Source organism: Pleurodeles waltl, chromosome 6, assembly GCF_031143425.1.
Source record: "Pleurodeles waltl isolate 20211129_DDA chromosome 6, aPleWal1.hap1.20221129, whole genome shotgun sequence".
NCBI classification, from domain to species: Eukaryota; Metazoa; Chordata; class Amphibia; order Caudata; family Salamandridae; genus Pleurodeles; species Pleurodeles waltl.
This window is the reverse complement of record NC_090445.1, coordinates 1,178,242,680-1,178,261,801: the sequence shown is the minus strand read 5'-3', so window position 1 is coordinate 1,178,261,801 and position 19,122 is coordinate 1,178,242,680. Positions and strand designations below refer to the sequence as shown.

The 19,122-nt window shown below is 44.7% G+C and overlaps 1 protein-coding gene across 1 annotated transcript in view; it reads right to left on the bottom strand.

The window, feature by feature from the left end:
• Positions 1-19,122, bottom strand: part of LOC138301751 (protein ecdysoneless homolog) — a 277,339-nt gene that overhangs the window by 103,594 nt on the left and 154,623 nt on the right. Inside the window, exon 5 of the mRNA XM_069242263.1 lies at positions 3,947-4,032. Within this exon, the coding sequence (XP_069098364.1) occupies positions 3,947-4,032 (86 nt within the window). The remainder of the gene's footprint in view (positions 1-3,946; positions 4,033-19,122) is intronic.

The following is a 19,122-nucleotide window of genomic DNA, read 5'->3' as shown; positions in this document are numbered from 1 at the left end:
TGAAGACTGAAGCAGGTATTTCACCACTCACCCTCAAACCCTCCACAATGGTGCAGCGGACACAGGATTAGTGAATTTTAATGGAAGGACGTCAGAAAGAATGAGTACACAAGTTAGTGCACCACACAAGCACTACTTCATATGTAACATACTAAAGTAGAAGTCACCACTAATTACATATACCAAAATAGCCAAATAGAGGGGATTTATTAATACAATCAAATCACATTTTGCATCTCAGAACAGTTTGAATCCAAACAGTAGCACTACTTCATAATGGATCTTATATTTGTGGTCACTGTAATTCTTACAAATTCAGACAGAAGCCCCTCATTTATGACATCGATGCCACGGGCGCCAGAAGACCGCCAGCGCAGGAGGTCTTCCGCCCACCATATTATGGGTACTGCCGGATTCCCGCAACACTTAGGGCGGAAATCCGGCCTTAGCCATGCTGGCGGGCGGTGGTGCCCTGGTGTTGCTACCACCTGCAACGCCCCGCCAGTAGAACACCGCCAGTCGTATTAAGACCATTAATATGGCCTGGCGGGGTCCTGCTGGCGGGGCACTGCTGCTGGTAGAAGCTCCCCTTCCCATTGCCTGCCGGACAACCTCCTCGCCGGACAAGGTAAGTCAGGCGTCCGACAGCGCTGGGGGGTGGGAGGTTTGGGGGTGTTGTGTGAGGTGTGTGTGTGAGAGTGTGTGAATGCGACTGAGTGTAGTGGTGTATGCATGTTAGTGAATGCATGTATGAATTTTGAAGTGAGTACATGTTTGGATGTCCGTGTGGATGCGTGCCTGAGTGCGTATTTGGATGTCTGAGTGTATGCGTGCCTAAATGTGTGTGAGTATGTATGAGTGAATGCGTGTATGGATGAGTGTGACTGGAAGTGTCGGTGGATGGGTGTATGTCTGGTGCGTGTGGATGTCTGTGTGCATGTATGCGGGGGCGCTGTGAATGCATGGCTGCGGAGGGTGTTGTGTGAGTGTGTGCCTGTCACCGGTAGCCCTACCTCCATGGTTTTCATGGTGGTGCTACCGCTGTGGAAACCCTGGCGGTAAGCCGACTCATAATGCTGCAGGAGGTCTGGTGTGGACTGCTAGGTCGGAAATGTACATCTCTGACCTGGCGGATGTGACAGGTTGGCAGCGGCCAACCCGCCACACTCATAATGTGGGGGTATACACCACCAGCCTGTTGGCGGTGATACCGCCACATTAACACTAGAGGTCGAAAGACTGCCAGGATCAAAATGACCACCAAAGTGTTGAAATGTTTTGATAAAAATAGTCACTTGAGAATTCTTTTTATAAAGACACTTATGAACTGTCAAATGAATTCTAAGTTTCATTTGCTCATATGGCCATGTTTTAAAGTGTATGTGGGAAGCACAACTCATCAAATGAAGGTGCAGATACCTGAAAATATCAGAGCAATAAACAGCAAAGACTTTAAATTAGGGGTGTGCAAAACCTACATAATGTGCTGTAGTGTAATTAAATTAAGTTATGCATAATTATACAACACCATCTCCTAGTCAAAATAGTGCCTATCTGTCTATTTGGGTAACAATTCAACCTGGAAATGTAATCTTCAGTTGATTTCTGGTCGTGACCATTTCAAAACTCTGCCACTGGTGTTTGGATTAAGTTTTGTGCTAAAAACATTACCCAAATTTTCTAGTCGGGTAAAAAATCTTCCTAAAATGCCACTCATGTTCAAAAATTATCTGAACTGTACATTTCCCAGTAAAATATCTCCATTAGATTACCCAATGTGGTGCACTGGCATAACCTGAGTAATTTTGTATAACTTTTGGTATGCAAAACTACCAAAATTGCATCAATTACACTGGTGTAATTAAAATTTCGCCCAGGCCTAATTTAAATGTGCTTTGGCCAAACATGGATTTAAAATATAATGGCAACATTACTGGCAGTAGAACATGTTCCAACTAATATTAGTCTATGGGATACAGAACTAGTACTTCAGTAGAAAGAGGTAAATTATTTATTTCAAAGCGGCCAGCTTTGGGGCCAGAAAAAGAAACAAAATACAAAAAAAAACTTTTTTTTTTTTTTAACTATGGGATTGCAATGTTATATTTACTAGATTACGGGGCCACTGGAATTATGGGATTGTGTGACCGATGCAATTTTCACATAATTATATATTTGCAGTATCTGCCACATAATCCATAATCTTCAGATTTAAACAAAAAAAAAAATGTGTTTCTAATTCAAAAGTTACTAAAAACGCAGAAGCACGCGTTGCTGTGCAGTAGAAGGCCCTTTGCAAAGATTAATTGGTCACCTTACTGTTTATTGCTATATTTGGGTGTTAAACTGGTCCCAATAAGGTGGAACAAATACCTAGACAATATTAACGAGTGTTAAAATGACAAAAGATTAAGTATTATTACAAAATGTGCTGGATTGTCTCTTTTCTTCCCACAAAATGTACTCAATCCTGCTGCATAATTTGGTCCTCAAATGTCACCTAATTCCAGGGGCCCGCTAGATTAATGATTTCCACTGTACAGCACTGAGTATAAGTATTTGGAAAATAACCCAGGAGATGGTGCTACTGAGCTATTAACATTTCCAGACTTGACCCGTTTATTAGATCGAGTACACAAGCGCTCTGAAGTGTTGTAATCTATCTGTGGGCTTTTAACCACGCCCACCGCACACCCATCACTATCACTGGTTCATGGGCTTGCCTTTTAAAATCCTTTGTTAAAATTGGTAAATGCTTTAGGTTTGTCCCTCCTTTGGGCAGCTTTGTTACCGCCTTGGCCATCGACCGTGTTACATGGATAATTGCACTTTTGCTGATACGTTTGACTGGAAGCGAGCTTCTTTTTCCTTTTGTGTCTCTCCTTCATGCTCATGGCGGCCGCGGTGCTTTGAGTCAGCTCACTTATGTCAACTGTTTTACTATTCATTTTCAATTTCTGTGGAAAGAAAAGTCCAGTTAGAAATTTACAACGCTAATAGCTCTAACTGGACCAAACGTGAGACCCGTTGCATTGCAAACGCATGTGTTTAGGTTCTGGTATGGAGGATATACCATAAAAAATGATACATCTGCTAAGTTTGAAAAAGTCTGAAGAGGAGCGAGGATTTACCAGTAAAAGTACAGGATTGTGTGAGGATAAGTTCTTAAAAAAACTGTATTACCGATTAGGAAAGTTTATTGCTTAATTGTTCAAACGGAATAAACTTTTCTTTGAATGGTCATTTACAATGGCTGAAATCTGGCACAAGTTTTCATTATTCTGCTCCCGCGAAATCCTTGGTTTGGACAGCATATTACCCATGAGAAAAATAGAGATGCTATTTGACATTGAACAATGCTTGCAGAGATTTACTTGTCTCTTGGACATGTGTGGTGAGAAATATCTTTTTTGGAAACAAGTGAAAAGCGGTTACCAATCACCCTCAGAACACCACGGTACAAACTCAAAATCTGTACTGAAGCACGCAGGAGTGAAGTGCAGACAATGGGGATTTAAGTGAAGCTACGGTGTTGATATTAGTTCTTAAAAGTAAAGGTAGTGACTGATACAAAAGCATGCATATATTTAGTCCTCAGCATATAAACGGTATATCGGATAACTGTGTAAAGTGTTCATATGACCTATAAGTGACAGAATGCACTTTACACTTAAATATGTCCCATCAAACGGTAATGAAAATAAATACAAATAATGTACTCGTTTTACTGGCCAGACACTTTCACGTCCGATCTCCGACAGACAAATCACAAAGCGGAAATTGTCCATCTGCACATTAAGCCAGTTTGACAGATGCGCAAGCGTTCACAAGCAAGTGATATAAAGTCAAATTCTTCTCCGAGAAAACAAAAAGACACCAAACAGTTTATGGAATATTCTTGAGGCGAGGAAGCATTCTATGTCAACAACTGATAATTATTTCTTACCTTTCTGGTTTGTCTACTGATTGTTGAAAATATATCTCTGCCGATCTCAGTAGCTCCTTGTACCTGCAGGATCCTTCTATCTCCCCCTGTTACAATGAAAACCAAAAATATAATATTTGCGGTTTGCATTCCACCGCTATAAATATATATATATATATATATATACACACACACGCACACACACACACCTACATATATATTTGTTTTTTTAAATAAAGACAGATAATGACAAACCAGCACTATATGGAGGGCCACTGGAATGACGGGATTGTATGGCCACCACGTTTTCACATAATTATACATTTAATACATTAGCCACATAATCCATCATTTGTTGTATAAACTGCAGATTTTAACAAAGCAAAACACATTTGTTTCCTCAAACGGTTCAAAACTTACTAAAAACACGTGTTGCTGTGTAGAGGAAGGCCAATTGCAAAGACTGACTGGTCATCTTTCTGTAGCTTATTGCTATATTTGGATGTTATACTGGGACCAATGAAGTGCAACCAATGCCCAGTGATAACAAGTGTAACAAACATCTGCAATGGAATAGGTTTCGCATTTACTGGAGTTGGAGCTACTGGCATTGTAAATACATAACTGGACTTTTTTGACATTAATTGGTCAACCCTGCTGCATATTTTGGTTCTTTCTGCAACATAATTCCAGTGGCCCTGCATATAACTTAAGGGCTAGTAGGGCTGGTGGAATATTTTTTAAACAAGGCCCTTAAAACACAAACTACTCCCAGGTGTAAAATATATTTATTTGGCAGTTGGTAAACATGACGTTGCCCGTGGGGCAATGAATAAATAATTGTACTCCGAGAATGCGCGCTTACTGGATCACTGTCTCTTTACTGCAGTCTGGGGAGTCGAGCAAAATACCCATGATTTTTTAGAAGTTTGAGGAGAGCCACCTCACAGGATATTAATGATCCTCAATCAGTCTTGCACTGAAATATTAGTTATAAAATACTGACCATTGTAGAGCATAATCAACTGTAAGCTCTCCTCAAGGTTAGTTTTATAAATACACACAGCTCAGGATTCACAGACTCAAACATGTGTAGTTCATCTAGGTTTCTGCTTTGTTTTCGCAGCTTGTATCAGGTTATAAAAATAAAGCTACAAGTTCCCAGAATGCAAAGCAGAAACAAACTAAATGAGCGAATCATGCATCGAAATAGAGGGCTGGACAACTCTATGAAGACTACTCGAAGGGCTGGTTTCCAGCTGTATCATGTTATAAAAATAAAACTACAATTCTCAGAATGAATGTGTGTGCTGCGAAAGAACGTGTACTAAGCAGATCAAAGTGCCTATAATGTTATAATGTCAAAATAACTCTGGCGATTAATGTCCTTCCTGAAGAGAGAACGTACTTTTATTTAGTGGAAGCTTGGCGTCATCATAAGGTAGGGCACAGAGTTAAGATGACTGCTGCAAAGAATGTGTACTAAGCAGATCAGAGTGCATATAATGTAATAACGATACGGTCGATCAAATTCGCGCCATGGCAGCCAAGAGAAAGTACTTTTGTCTAGTGGAACATTGGAGTCATCATAAGATAGCACACAGGGTTAATGTGCCTGCTGGGAAGAATGTGTACTAGGCAAATCACAAAGTGCATTGTAGTGAAAATAGGTAGGTTTGACCACTGACTTTGTGTTTCACCATTGTGCATATTAGTTGTTCAGTGTTCACCAGTTGCAGATTACATTTTGTATTCAGTTTAGCTGCCCATTGGCTTTATCGTGGCATTATCATGGCATTAGACATTGCAGTTGAGACATTGCAGATGAGCTGTGTTTTTCCACATGGTAAACTAAGCTTGTATTTTTCGTATTTTCTCTTACCGAACACGATAGTATGATAAGAAAGCACATATTTTTTGTTTTTCTTCAGTGCAGGGAACAGGTTGGCCTTGGAAGAGGGACCCTTGAAAGGTTGGCCAATTTTCAATGTTTTTCTTCCAATTCTGACCTACAGTAGCCAGCATGTTTTGAATATTTAAATCTGAGAGGGGAGAGCCTTTCAGAGGGCTTTTTCCATGATTGTTTAAGATATAAAAAGGTGGCCCTGGTCAGTAGGGAGGAGAATTTCCGAGACCTCGGTCAGGCTTGGACGTCAAATGCCTGTCCCGTGAGGGTGGATATCTCTTTCTCGCAGTTGAACAGGGGTCATCAACTTGCTGGCATGAGAAAGATGAAGAGCTTGGCAGGCCCTACGGTGATGAATTTTGACTTTATCCTTTGTTTTGCAACTATGCTATAATATAATTACACATATTTGCTGTGTACATTGCAGTTGAGAATCACTTTGATATATTTTCCTTTAATTGCTGTGACTATTTTTAAACGTGTGGCTCCGACCTACTAATCTCCTTCATTTTTTTTAGGAACCTCGTGGTAGAATAATAATAAATGTCTTCTTTAAACTAAGAAGTGCATTTCAGAGATTTTTGCCAGCTTGTTCATTGGTGAAAGCAAAACATGCATGTCATGTAAAAATGTCAAAATAACTGACGATTTATGTTCTTTCTGGAGAGAGAATGTGCTTTTGTCTAGTGGAAGTCTTTAGCTATCATAAGATAGAGCACAGGGTTAATATGCCTGCTGCAAAGAACGTGTACTAAGCAGATCAGAGTGCATGTAATGTAAAAAAAAAACGATACTGCCGATCAAGTTTGTGCAGTGAGCACCATGGCAGCCACAAAGCATAGACAAAAGAAAAAAGTAGTTCACTGATGCCGAAGCATATCGACAATCGTGCAATTATCCCTGTAACAGGGTCGGTGTCCAAGACGGTAACCAAACTGCCCCAAGGCGGGACAAACGTAAAGCATTTACCAATGACATGAAGTGATTTTGGAAAAGGCAATCCCACGAATGAATAAAAGTGATAGTCGTGAGGTGGGGTGGTTAAAAGCCCACAATACTTACAACAGGTCAAACTGCTGGCACCCCTGACCCAAAATTTACAAAATAATGAATACTATGACAAAATGTGCACAGTTACGCAGTGTAAATTGTTTTTTTTTGCCACATAATTTATCAACCATACTGCATAATTTGACCCTTATTTACCGCATCATTCCAGTGGTCCTAATCATATGCAAAGAGACAGTAATAGTAAAAGCAACATCATGGACACACAGCAATAATACATAGTGCAGAACTGAGGTACTTTACCTCTGACACAAACTGTTAGAAATGTGGCTCTAGTTGGCAGTCAGTTTACACACTGTCCGAGTAGGGACCCTCTCCCTAGTCAGGCAAAAGTAGATACACAGCTCATATATTCCCTGCTCCCCCCTTGTTAGCTTGGCACATGCAGTCAGGCTTATCTTGGAGTCAATGTGTAAAGTATTTGTACAAACACACAGAGTAACACAGTGAAAACACCACAAAAGGAACCCAGACCAGTTCAGATAAATAGTAAAAATGTATCTAAATCAAACAAGACCAAAATGACACAAATCCCACATACACAAGTAAAGATATCAAATGTTAAACTACAAAGAGTCTTAATCCAGAAAAATGAATGGATGCATTGTTTTAGCACAAAGTACCTGGTATGCGTCAAAAATTAAGCTGGAGGGGCGAGCGTGCATCAGAAAACTAAGCGATGTGTTGATTCTTTCCTCGCAATCAATCAATCAATCAGTATTGTGAGGGTCTCAAAACGCTGGGGGAGGGGGATTCATCCAAAGAGCCACGTCTTGAGGTTCTTCCTGAAGGTGGTGAGCAATGGGCTTTGTCGGAGGTACACGGGGAGGTTGTTTCAGCTCTTCGCTGCAGTGTAGGTGAAGGATCGTCCTCCGACGGTGGTTTTGCAAAAACGAGGTATGGTGGACAGGGCCATCTGGGTGGCGCGGAGGGACTTGGCGGGGTGTGGAAGGAGACGCAGTGGTTCAGGCAGCCTGGTCCTGCATTGTGTATTGCCTTGTATGTGTGGGCGAGAAGCTTGAAGGTGATCTGCTTCTCGGCTGGTAGCCAGTGAGGGTTCTGAGGTGGTGGGGATTTATGCTCGGCGAGGGAGGTCCAGAATGAGTCTGGTGGCAGCGTTCTGGATGAATAGTAGTTTTTTATGTTCTTGGTTGAGGTGCCGGCGTAGAGGGTGTTGCCGTGGTCAAGCTTGCTAGTGACTAAGGCACAGGTGACTGTCCTACAACAGTCTGCTGGGATCCATCTGAAGATCTTCAGAAGTTTGTGGAGTGTGTGCCAGCAGGAGGAGACAACAGAGTTTACATGCAGGTCAGGGATAGGGAGGAGCTGAGGATGATTACTATGTTGCAGGCATGCGGGGCCTGAAGGATGTGGGCCACCAGGAGTCGTCCAAAGCTTAGGTCGCGTTTCCGAAGATGATGAGCTCAGTCTTGTTGAAGTTGAGCCTTGAGGCAGCTTTCTCTCATCCAGGTGGTGACTGCTTCCATTCCAGACAGGCAGCCTCAGGTCGGTGTGGCGATATTGAAGATTTGATGCCCCAGGGACATTACGTGGAAAATCCAGATGCACAGCAATGGTGAAGTTGAACTGAGCCTGCGATGTGTTGATTTCTGCTGCCGCAAGGCAGGTGCAGCTTCGATTTTAGAGCAATGAGGCAGGTGCTGCGTTGATTTTTCTGCTTCTTGGCTCCAGTGTGGATCTTCACTCAGGTTCTGCCAGCCTCTCCTTCCAAGGGCCCAGGGTCTGGATATGGCACCGCTTGGCGAGTCAAGGGGTGTCAGCAAGAGAGCCCAGGTGCTGGCAGATGAAGTCTTTGATGTCCCTGAGACTTCTTAACAGGAGGCAAGCTCAGTCCAGGCCCTTGGAGAAATTGCATAAGCAGGATACATAGCAATGTCCAGTCTTTGTCCCCTTTAAGGCACAAGCAGCAACTGCAGGCCAACCCAGCAACGCACACAAGGAAGGGCAGTACTCCTACTAGCAGCTCTTCTCCTTGGTAGACGTCCCTCTTGATCCCGAAGTGTTCTTAAAATCTGTGGTTTGGAGTCCACTACTTATACTCATTTCTGCCTTTGAAGTAGGCAAACTACAAAGGAAAGTCTTCGCAGTGCACAAGACCCTTCCTCTTCCTTGTCATGACCAAGTCACACACTAAGGGGTTGGAGACTGTATTGTGAGGGGTCAGACACAGCCCGTTATAGTACAGATGTCAGCTCCTCCCTTCCACTCTAGCCCAAAAAGACTCATCAGGATATGCAGGACACACCTTAGCTTTCTTTGTGTCACTGTCTAGAGTGAATTCACAAACAGCTCAACTGACAGTCCGACCCAGATGTGGAATCAGCAGCCAAGCAGAGGTACAGAATGGATAAGCAAAAAAACACCCACTTTCTAAAAGTGGCATTTTCAAACAGACAATCTAAAAAAAACAAATTTACCAAAAGATGCATTTTTAAAGTGTGAGTTCAGAGATGGTAAACTCCAGATCTCTATCTTCTCCCTATGGGAAACTGAGCATAAGATATTTAAAGGCAATCCCCATGTTAACCTATGGGAGAGATAGGCCTTGCAGTAGTGAAAACTGAATTTGATAGTATTTCACTATCAGGACGTGTAAAACACACCAGTGCATGTCCTACCTTTTACATACACTGCATCCTGCCCACAAGGCTACCTAAGGCCTACCTTAGGGGTGCCTTACATGCAGTAAAAGGGAAGATTTCGGCCTGGCGAGTGGGTGCACTTGCCAGGTCGACATGGCAGTTTACAACCTGAAATGGCAGGCCTGAGACATGTTTAACCCCTCGGGTGCCTTGGACGTTCTGGCTCACCATCGGACATGGTTGCCATGTCTGTTTTATATTTTTGTTCAGTTTCAAGGTTGGCATTACAGTCAAAGCATTTAGTTAGAGGTTTTAAGTTTGTAGTTTTGTACTTATTTGTAATTAGTTAGTGGTATCTTTTTTGTTTAAAAAAGTGATGGTGGTGTGCGTGGAGTGGCGCTTAGCTGGCAGTGTAAATAGTGACTTGCTGTTGACCATTGCAACACTGCCAGCCAAACGTCAGTACACACACGCCCATCAAGCTGGTGTGATTGCTGTATCAGGAATGTGGCCATATGAAAGTGATGGGCCCTCGAATGGCACTGTCTGCTGATGCAAGTGTTGTAATGTGCTAGGCCCCCTGCTGGAGGTGTGAATGGTCTTGTGCATGTCATGTGTGAATGGACTGTAAAGTGGTTGGTGCCTTGACGCCACTTTACAGCTCACGAGCTGCGAGTCATGGGTTCCGTTTTTGGGCCTTTCAGTTATTAACAGTGAATTTCATTTTTGTGAAATCTCTTGTTAAAAAAATTAGATCTGCTGAACCATCTTTCACACTCTTGCCAAATCCAACCTGTATGTGTGGTAAAAATGACTGTAGTAAAAATGACAAAATCCACTCTGCTGTAATCAGGCGTCGGAGCACACACGTGACATGCTAGGTGTCTCAGGTGGGACCCCGATGATGAAGCATGCCACCAACTGTGTTGGTGGGTGAAGGGTCTTCTTAGCATAGTCTAAGTGTGTTTCGTTTAATATTTTTAGTGTTTGGAACATCACAGAAGGTTTGGACACACCAAAATGATCTATTGCAACACTACCTGTTTTTCAAAAAGGGGGGAGGGGATGTGACCTGTGTTTTTGGTCCCGTGTCCAGCGGTCATCTAGGGTAACCTACCAAAAACAGGCACTTTTAAAAACGAGACACCCAGAGGAGTGGCTTGCGTGGATCCCCCAACATTTTCTTACCCACATTCCTCTGCAAACCTCAATATTTGTGTAAAAGAGCATATTTTCCTCACTTTTCTTTGTAGTGTCACCGCGCCAGAACAAATTTCCTACCACCCAGCATTCCCCTCAGTCTCCCAAGTAAAATGATACCTCACTTGTGTGGGTCCCCAAAGCAGAATCAGTCTAACCATGTATAAAAGAATAAATTGTGCTTAACAACTGGCTGTGCTATCCCCTCAATCTCTACACGTTTTTGGCCTTTTCCTGTTGCAGGCACCTGGGCCACACACACACAAGTGAGGTATCACTTTTATCAGGAGACCTGGAGGAACGCTGGGTAGAGAGAAGTTTGTGACTCCCCTCAGATTCCAGAATATTCCATCACCGAAATGTGAGGGAAAAAGTGCTTTTTGGGCTACATTTTGAGGTTTGCAAAGGATTCTGGGTAATAGAACCTGGTGAGAGCCCCATAAGTCACCCCATCTTGGATTCCCCTAGGTGTCTAGTTTTAAAAAATGCGCAAGTTTGGTAGGTTTCCTAGGTGCCGGCTGAGCTAGAGGCCAAAATCCACAGCTAGGCACTTTGCAAAAAAAACAGCTCTGTTTTCTATGGGAAAATGTGATGTTTCCACGTTGTGTTTTGAGGCATTTCCTATCGCAGGCGCTAGGCTTACCCACACAAGTGAGGTACCTTTTTTTTTTAATCGGGAGTCTTGGGGGAACGCTGGGTGGAAGGAAATGTGTGGCTTCTCTCAGATACCAGAACTTTCTGTCACCGAAATGGGAGGAAAAAATGTTTTTTGGGCTAAATTTGGAGGTTTGCAAAGGATTCTGGGAAACAGAACCTGGTGAGAGCACCACAAGTCACCCCGTTTTGGATTCCGCTAGGTGTCTAGTTTGCAAAAATGCGCAGGTTTGGTAGGTTTCGCGAGGTGCCGGCTCCGCTAGAGGCCAAAATCCACAGCTAGCCACTTTCCAAAAAACACGTCAGTCTTCAATGTAAAAATGTGATGTCTGTTGTGTTTCCTGTCGCGGGCATTAGGCCTACCCACGCAAGTGAGGTACCATTTTTATCGGGTGACTTGGGGGGAGAAACAGAATAGTAGACCAAGTGTTACTGCCCCTTGTCTTTCTCTACATTTTTTCCTTCCAAATGTAAGACAGTGTGTAAAAAAGATGTCTATTTGAGAAATGCATTATAATTCACATGCTAGTATGGGCACCCCGGAATTCAGAAATGTGCACATAACCACTGCTTCTCAACACCGTATCTGGGGCCCATTTTGGAAATACAAAGGTTTTCTTGATACCTATTTTTCACTCTTTATACTTCACCAAAGGAATTGCTGTATACCCGGTATAGAATGAAAATCCATTGCAGGGTGCAGCTCATTCTTGGCTCTAGGTACCTAGGGTTCGTGATGAACCTACAAACCCTATATATCCCCACAACTAAAAGAGTCCAGCACACGCAACAGTATATTGCTTTCAAAAATCTGACATCGCAGGAAAAAGAGTAAAACGCGAAGAAAAATTGCAGTTTTTTTCACCTCAATTTCAATATTTTTTTATTTCAGCTGTTATTTTCTGTAGGAAAACCTTGTAGGATCTACACAAATTACCCCTTGCTGAATTCAGACTTTTGTCTTCTTGTCAAAAATGTTTAGCTTTCTGGGATCCAGCACTAGCTTCACACCCATATCTGTCACTAACTGGAAGGAGGCTAAAAGCAGAAAAAAAATAGTAAAAATGGGTCATGTCCCAGTAAAATGCATAAATTGTGTTGAAAAATGTGGTGTTCTGATTCAAGTCTGCCTGTTCCTGAAAGCTGGTGATTTTAGCACCGCAAACCCTTTGTTGATGCCATTTTCAGGAAGAAAAAAAAAAAAAAAAAACACAAGCCTTCTTCTGCAGCCCTTTTTTCTCCATTATTATTATTATTATTTTTTAAACAAACTTTTCGCTGTATTTTGGCTAATTTCTTGGTCTCCTTCAGGGGAACCCACAAATTGTGTACATATAGAATCCCTAGGAAGTTCATAAAAAAGGACGCAAATTTGGCATGGGTAGCTTATGTGGAGGGCCTAAGCGCGAACTACCCCAAATAGCCCAAAAATAGCTCGGCACCTGAGGGGGGTATAGGCCTGGCAGTGAAGGGGTTAAGGGCTACTCATGTGGGCGGCACAATCAGTGCTGCAGGCCCACTAGTAGCATTTGATTTACAGGCCCTGGGCACAAATGGTGCACTATATTAGGGACTTACTAGTACATCAAATATGCCAATCAAGGATATCCAATCATAATCAAAATGTACACAGGGAGCACTTGCGCACTGGTCAGCAGTAGTAAAGTGCCCAGAGTACCAAAAACCAGCAAAACTTAAATCCAGCACATAGTCAAAAATACAGGAAGCAGAGGCAAAAAGATAGGGGACACCACGCCAAGAATGCCAGGTCTAACACAAACGTATCTCAAACATGGAACCAGCTAGAGGAAATTAAAAAAGGAATTAAGAGCTGGTTGCAGAGACAAAAAGACAGCTGAAAAGTAAAGGAAGGCTAATAATAGTAGTGATATACTGTGGCTGGGAGCTTGGGATTGGGACAATTGTGAAAGCGTATGTCATACAGTACTCACACGGGAAAAAGGGGGAAGGTTCGCTAATCGGGAGAACTAGGTGCTAAGTTGCACAAACAGAGAGGCAGAGGAGGGGTCACACATATTCAGGGCGGTATGACTTTGCCTGCGGGTTGTGTGGTAAGGGGCATCCAAAGATCGCCCCACTCCCCTGTAATAGGGTATTTATGGAGGCCACAGACCTCTTCTATATTTGTTTGTACTCTCGGCTCACGCCGAGTGTAGGAGATCTCAGTTCCATTTAGTTAGTGTTGGGCGGTGGCGGGCTACTTCCACCTGCCGGTTATGCTCGTTTGTAAGGGAGCACTTAGAAATGTATGTGAACTGTGGTCCTAAGTAGAGGCTCCATGCATGTGGGGTCGGGGTCAAATGCGTGGCTAGAAAGAATAAAATATTCTGCAACTCTTGTTTGTCTTTCACCTACCAGTGACAGAATATAAAATAACCCCACCCTAAGTTAAAAATAAATGCACGTTAAACTAATCAGTGAGACATACACTATTACATACAGTAAAAGACTGCCACAAAATGTGCGGAAACATTTACGATATAAAAGTGCTTCCAAAATATTGATTTTAGCAACACGATTACTGTATGTAGGAGAAAATATTTTATAATTGCCCATTAAAAGCACACACTCGCAGGTAACACACTTACACGTCACTCTCAAAAATAATTACTCTTTGTCATTACAAAGCTTCAAGTGACTCCATCAATTAAAACTAATACGGGCTTGCAAGCAACCTTTACATCTGCAGATCACCACACTGCACACATCCATGTTTCTTTCAGGCCTCAGGCACCGTGGCAGAAACGCTTGTTGCAAGTATTGTTCTCAGTCCCTCCATTTTTTCCCACTTCAGCTGAGGCATCTCACCTGTTGGAAATGCTCGTCTTTTAACAGAAAGTAGTAGTATGTTTTTTAGTAAACTGAATTAAGTACAGACACGTCGTGCCCCAAAGATCCCATACACTTCAACCTTTGAATGTGCCCAGCCCACCTCCGAGTTGAGTCCTGGGAGTCCCGTTGATTTGGCCAAGCCGTCTTGGACTAGAAATGTGCCATCTATTGACATCTCCACACAACATGACCCGAAACCAGCTGGAGGGTCCCCACAACGTACAAAGGAAGCACTAGCTGTGACACGTATCTGATTAATTTTGGACGGGGATGTGTAGGCTCTATGGAGGCTAAACATTTTTATCAATTTAAAAGGTGGCCTTAACCCAATTCTTTAGGTGCAACTCTGAGAATTTCCTGTTCCCATGTATCCCGGATTTAGTGTAATAAGATTTGCATGTGGGTCTGGGTGGCTTTGTAAAGCCCGCTAACAAACCAGTGCCAATTCCCTAAAGTAAACAAAGTCTATATCAGAGAGAGGATTTCGTGTTCCCTGCCAATGATGTCCCATTGGGCTCAAAGTGTGTGTCATGCTCAGCCAAACAGGAGAAACCAGTGATTTAAGTGGAACTATGGAAGTACAGGTACTCTGCATTTAGAGTAGATGTTTGCTCCCGAGAAGTGCGGATACCCTCCCCTTCAAATTAAAGAAGTGCACGTACTCAGTACCGGATTATACCTGTCCACTTAAAGCACTGGGAGAAAATGACTGTCATTGAGGCCAAACTGTTGGGTGAGTGAGGAGAATGACAACAGCTGCCGGTCAAGAAACAAGATGTCTAGTGTTGAAAGTCAGACATCATCCCAGTGGCGTAGGGCAAGGTGAATTATCTGAACATGCAGGTGTGGAAGGCCTTGCAGAGGGATCACGGCAGCCTCCCATGACTGCTGGCTTCTTGCCAAGCTTTGCAGCAACTCCTTCAAGAGGCACGATGCACTTTGAGGAGATCTAACCCACGGGAGCAGAAATTTGTATAGATCTCGACTCCTCCATATTGCAGACTGGATTACCAGCTCATCATGTTTCTACCTGAAAGCCAGAGCTAGAACAACTGCAATTGTGCATGTAGGAAGTTGGCTCTGTATTTACTGTAGGAAAGTACCATCTTGCCTGGCATGTTACCCCCATTTTCACTGTATGAATGTTTGTTTTTGCCTATGTGGCACTGGGATCCTGCTAGTCAGGACCCCAGTGCTCATAATGTATACCCTGTATGTGGTCCCTGTGTGGTGCCTAACTGCATCACTGAGGCTCTGCTAACCAGAACCTCAGTGTTTATGCTCTCTGCTTTTAAAATTGTCACTACAGGCTAGTGGCTATATTTACCAATTCTCATTGGCACACTGGAACACCCTTATAATTCACTTGTATATGGTACCTAGGTACCCAGGGTATTGGGGATCCAGGAGATCACTATGGGCTGCAGCATTTCTTTTGTCACCCATAGGGAGTTCTGACAATTCTTACACAGACCTGCCACTGCAGCCTGAGTGAAATAACGTCCACGTTATTTCACAGCCATTTTCACTGCACTTAAGTAACTTATAAGTCACCTATATGTCTAACCCTAACTTGGTGAAGGTTAGGTGCCAAGTTACTTAGTGTGTGGACACCCTTGCACTAGCCAAGGTGTCCCCACATTGTTCAGGGCAAATTCCCCGGACTTTGTGAGTGCGGGGACACCATTACATATGAGCACGACATATAGGTCAATACCTATATGTAGTGTCACCATTATAACTCCAAACATGGCCATGTAACATGTCTAGGATCATGGAATTGTCAGCCCAATACCATTCTGGTATTTGGGGGACAATCCCATGCATCCCCGGGTCTCTAGCACAGAACTCTGGTACTGCCAAACTTGCTTTCCGGGGTCTGCACTGCAGCTGGTGCCAAACCCTCAGACAGGATTTTGCCCCCACTGGGGCCTGGGCAGGCTGGTCCCAGGAAGGCAGAACAAAGAATTTCCTCTTAGAGAGAGTATTACACCCTCTCCCTTTGGAAATAGGTGTGAAGGGCTGGGGAGGAGAAGCCTCCCCCAGCTTCTGGAAATGCTTTGATGGGCACAGATGGTGCCCTCTCTGCATAAGCAAGTCTACACTGGTTCAGGGATCCCCCAGCCCTGCTCTGGTGCAAAACTGGACAAAGGAAAGGGGAGTGACCACTCCCCTGACCAGCACCACCCAGGGGAGGTGCCCAGGGCTCCTCCAGTGTGTCCCAGACCTCTGCCTTCTTAGATACAGAGGTGTTGGGGCACAATGGACAGCTCTGAGTGGCCAGTGCCAGCAGGTGACATCAGAGACCCGTCCTGATAAGTGCTTACCTTTCTCAGTAGCCAATCCTCCTCTGAGGGCTATTTATGGTCTCTCCTCTGGGCTATTCCTCAGATAACGAATGCAAGAGCTCACCAGAGTTCCTGTGCACTTCCCTCTTTGACTTCTGCCAAGGATCGAATGCTGACTGCTCCTGAATGCCTGCAAAACCGCAACAAAGTAGCAAGACCAGCAACATTGTAGCGCCTCAACCTGCCGGCTTTCTCGACTTTCTGTAGGAAAGTACCATGTTGCCTGGCATGTTACCCCCATTTTTCACTGTATGTATGTATGTATGTATGTATGTTTTAGCCCCTGTGTCACTGGGATCCTGCCAGGCAGGACCCCAGTGCTCATAGTATGTGCCCTGTATGTGTTCCCTGTGTGCTGCCTAACTGTATCACTGAGGCTTTGCTAACCAGAACCTCAGTGTTTATGCTCTCTCTGCTTTCTAAATTTGTCACTGCAGGCTAGTGACTAAATTTACCAATTCTCATTGGCACACTGGTACACCCATATAATTCCCTTGTATATGGTACTGAGGTACCCAGGGTATTGGGGTTCCAGGAGATCCCTATGGGCTGCAGCATTTCTTTTGCCACCCATAGGGAGCTCTGACAATTCTTACACAGGCCTGCCACTGCAGCCTGCGTGAAATAACACCCACGTTATTTCACAGCCATTTTTTACTGCACATAAGTAACTTGTAAGTCACCTATATGTCTAACCTTAACCTGGTGAAGGTTGGGTGCAAAGTTACTTAGTGTGTGGGCAACCTGGCACTAGCCAAGGTGCTCCCACATCGTTAAGGGCAATTTCCCCGGACTTTGTGAGTGTGGGGACACCATTACACGTGTGCACTATACATAGCTCACTACCTATGTATAGCGTCACAATGGTAACTCCGAACATGGCCATGTAACATGTCTAAGATCATGGAATTGTCACCCCAATACCATTCTGGTATTGTGGGACAATTCCATGATCCCCCGGGTCTCTAACACAGAACCCGAGTACTGCCAAACTGCCTTTCCGGGGTTTCCACTGCAGATGCTGCTGCTGCTGCCAACCCCTCAGACAGGATTCTGCCCTCCTGGGGTCTGGGAAGCCCCGGCCCAGGAAGGCAGAACAAAGGATTTCCTCAGAGAGGGTGTTACACCCTCTCCCTTTGGAAATTGGTGTGAAGGGCTGGGGAGGAGTAGCCTCCACCAGCCTCTGGAAATGCTTTGATGGGCATAGATGGTGCCCATTTCTGCATAAGCCAGTCTACACCGGTTCAGGGATTCCCCCAGCCCTGCTCTGGCGCGAAACTGGACAAAGGAAAGGGGAGTGACCACTCCCCTGACCAGTACCTCCCAGGGGAGGTGCCCAGAGTTCCTCCAGTGTGTCCCAGACCTCTGCCATCTTGGAAACAGAGGTGTTGGGGGCACACTGGACTGCTCTGAGAGGCCAGTGACAGCAGGTGACGTCAGAGACCCCCCTCTGATAGGCTCTTACCTTTCTTGGTAGCCAATCCTCCTTTCTTGGTAGCCAAACCTCCTCTTCTGGCTATTTAGGGTCTCTCCTCTGGGGTATTCTTCAGATAATGAATACAAGAGCTCACCAGAGTTCCTCTGCACTTCCCTCTTCGACTTCTACCAAGGATCGATCGCTGACTGCTCCAGGACGCCTGCAAAACCGCAACAAAGAAGCAAGACGACTACCAGCAACATTGTAGCGCCTCATCCTGCCGGCTTTCTCAACTGTTTCCTGGTGGTGCATGCTCTGGGGGCTGTCTGCCTTCACCCTGCACTGGAAGCCAAGAAGAAATCTTCCGTGGGTCGACGGGATCTTCCCCCTGCTAACGCACGCACCAAAAGACTGCATCACCAGTCCTCTGGGTCCCCTCTCATCCTGATGAGCATGGTCCCTGGAACACAGGAACTCTATCCAAGTGACTCCCACAGTCCAGTGATCCTTCAGTCCAAGTCTGGTGGAAGTAAGTCCTTGCCTCTCCACGCTAGACTGCAAACCTGTGTACTGCGTGATTTGCAGCTGCTTTGGCTTCTGTGCACTCCTCCAAGGATTCCTTCGGGCACAGCCTAGCCTGGGTCCCCAGCACTCCATCCTGCAGTGCTCATCCCTCTGAGTTGGACTCAGACGTCGTGGGTCCCTCCTTCGTGACACTGGGCCACCTCCGGTTCACAAATCTTGTAAGTGCCTGCTTCGGTACTTCTGCGGGTGCTGCCTGCTTCTGTGGGGGCTCTCTGGGTTGCTGAGCGCTCCCTCTGTCTCCTCCTCCAAGGGGCGACATCCTGGTCCTTCCTAGTCCCCAGCAGCACCCCTAAACATCTACCGCGACCCTTGCAGCTAGCAAGGCTTGTTTGCAGTATTTCTGCTTGGGAACACTTCTACAACCTTCAGCACGCCGTGGGACATCTTCCATCCAAAGGAGAAGTTCCTAGCTCTCTTCGTTGTTGCAGAATACTACGCTTCTTCCATCCGGAGGCAGCTTCCTTGCACCTTCATCCAGGGTTTCCTGGGCTCCTGCCCCCCCCCCCCCGGACACTATCGCAACTCTTTGACTTGGTCCCCTTGCCTCACAGGTCCAGGAATCC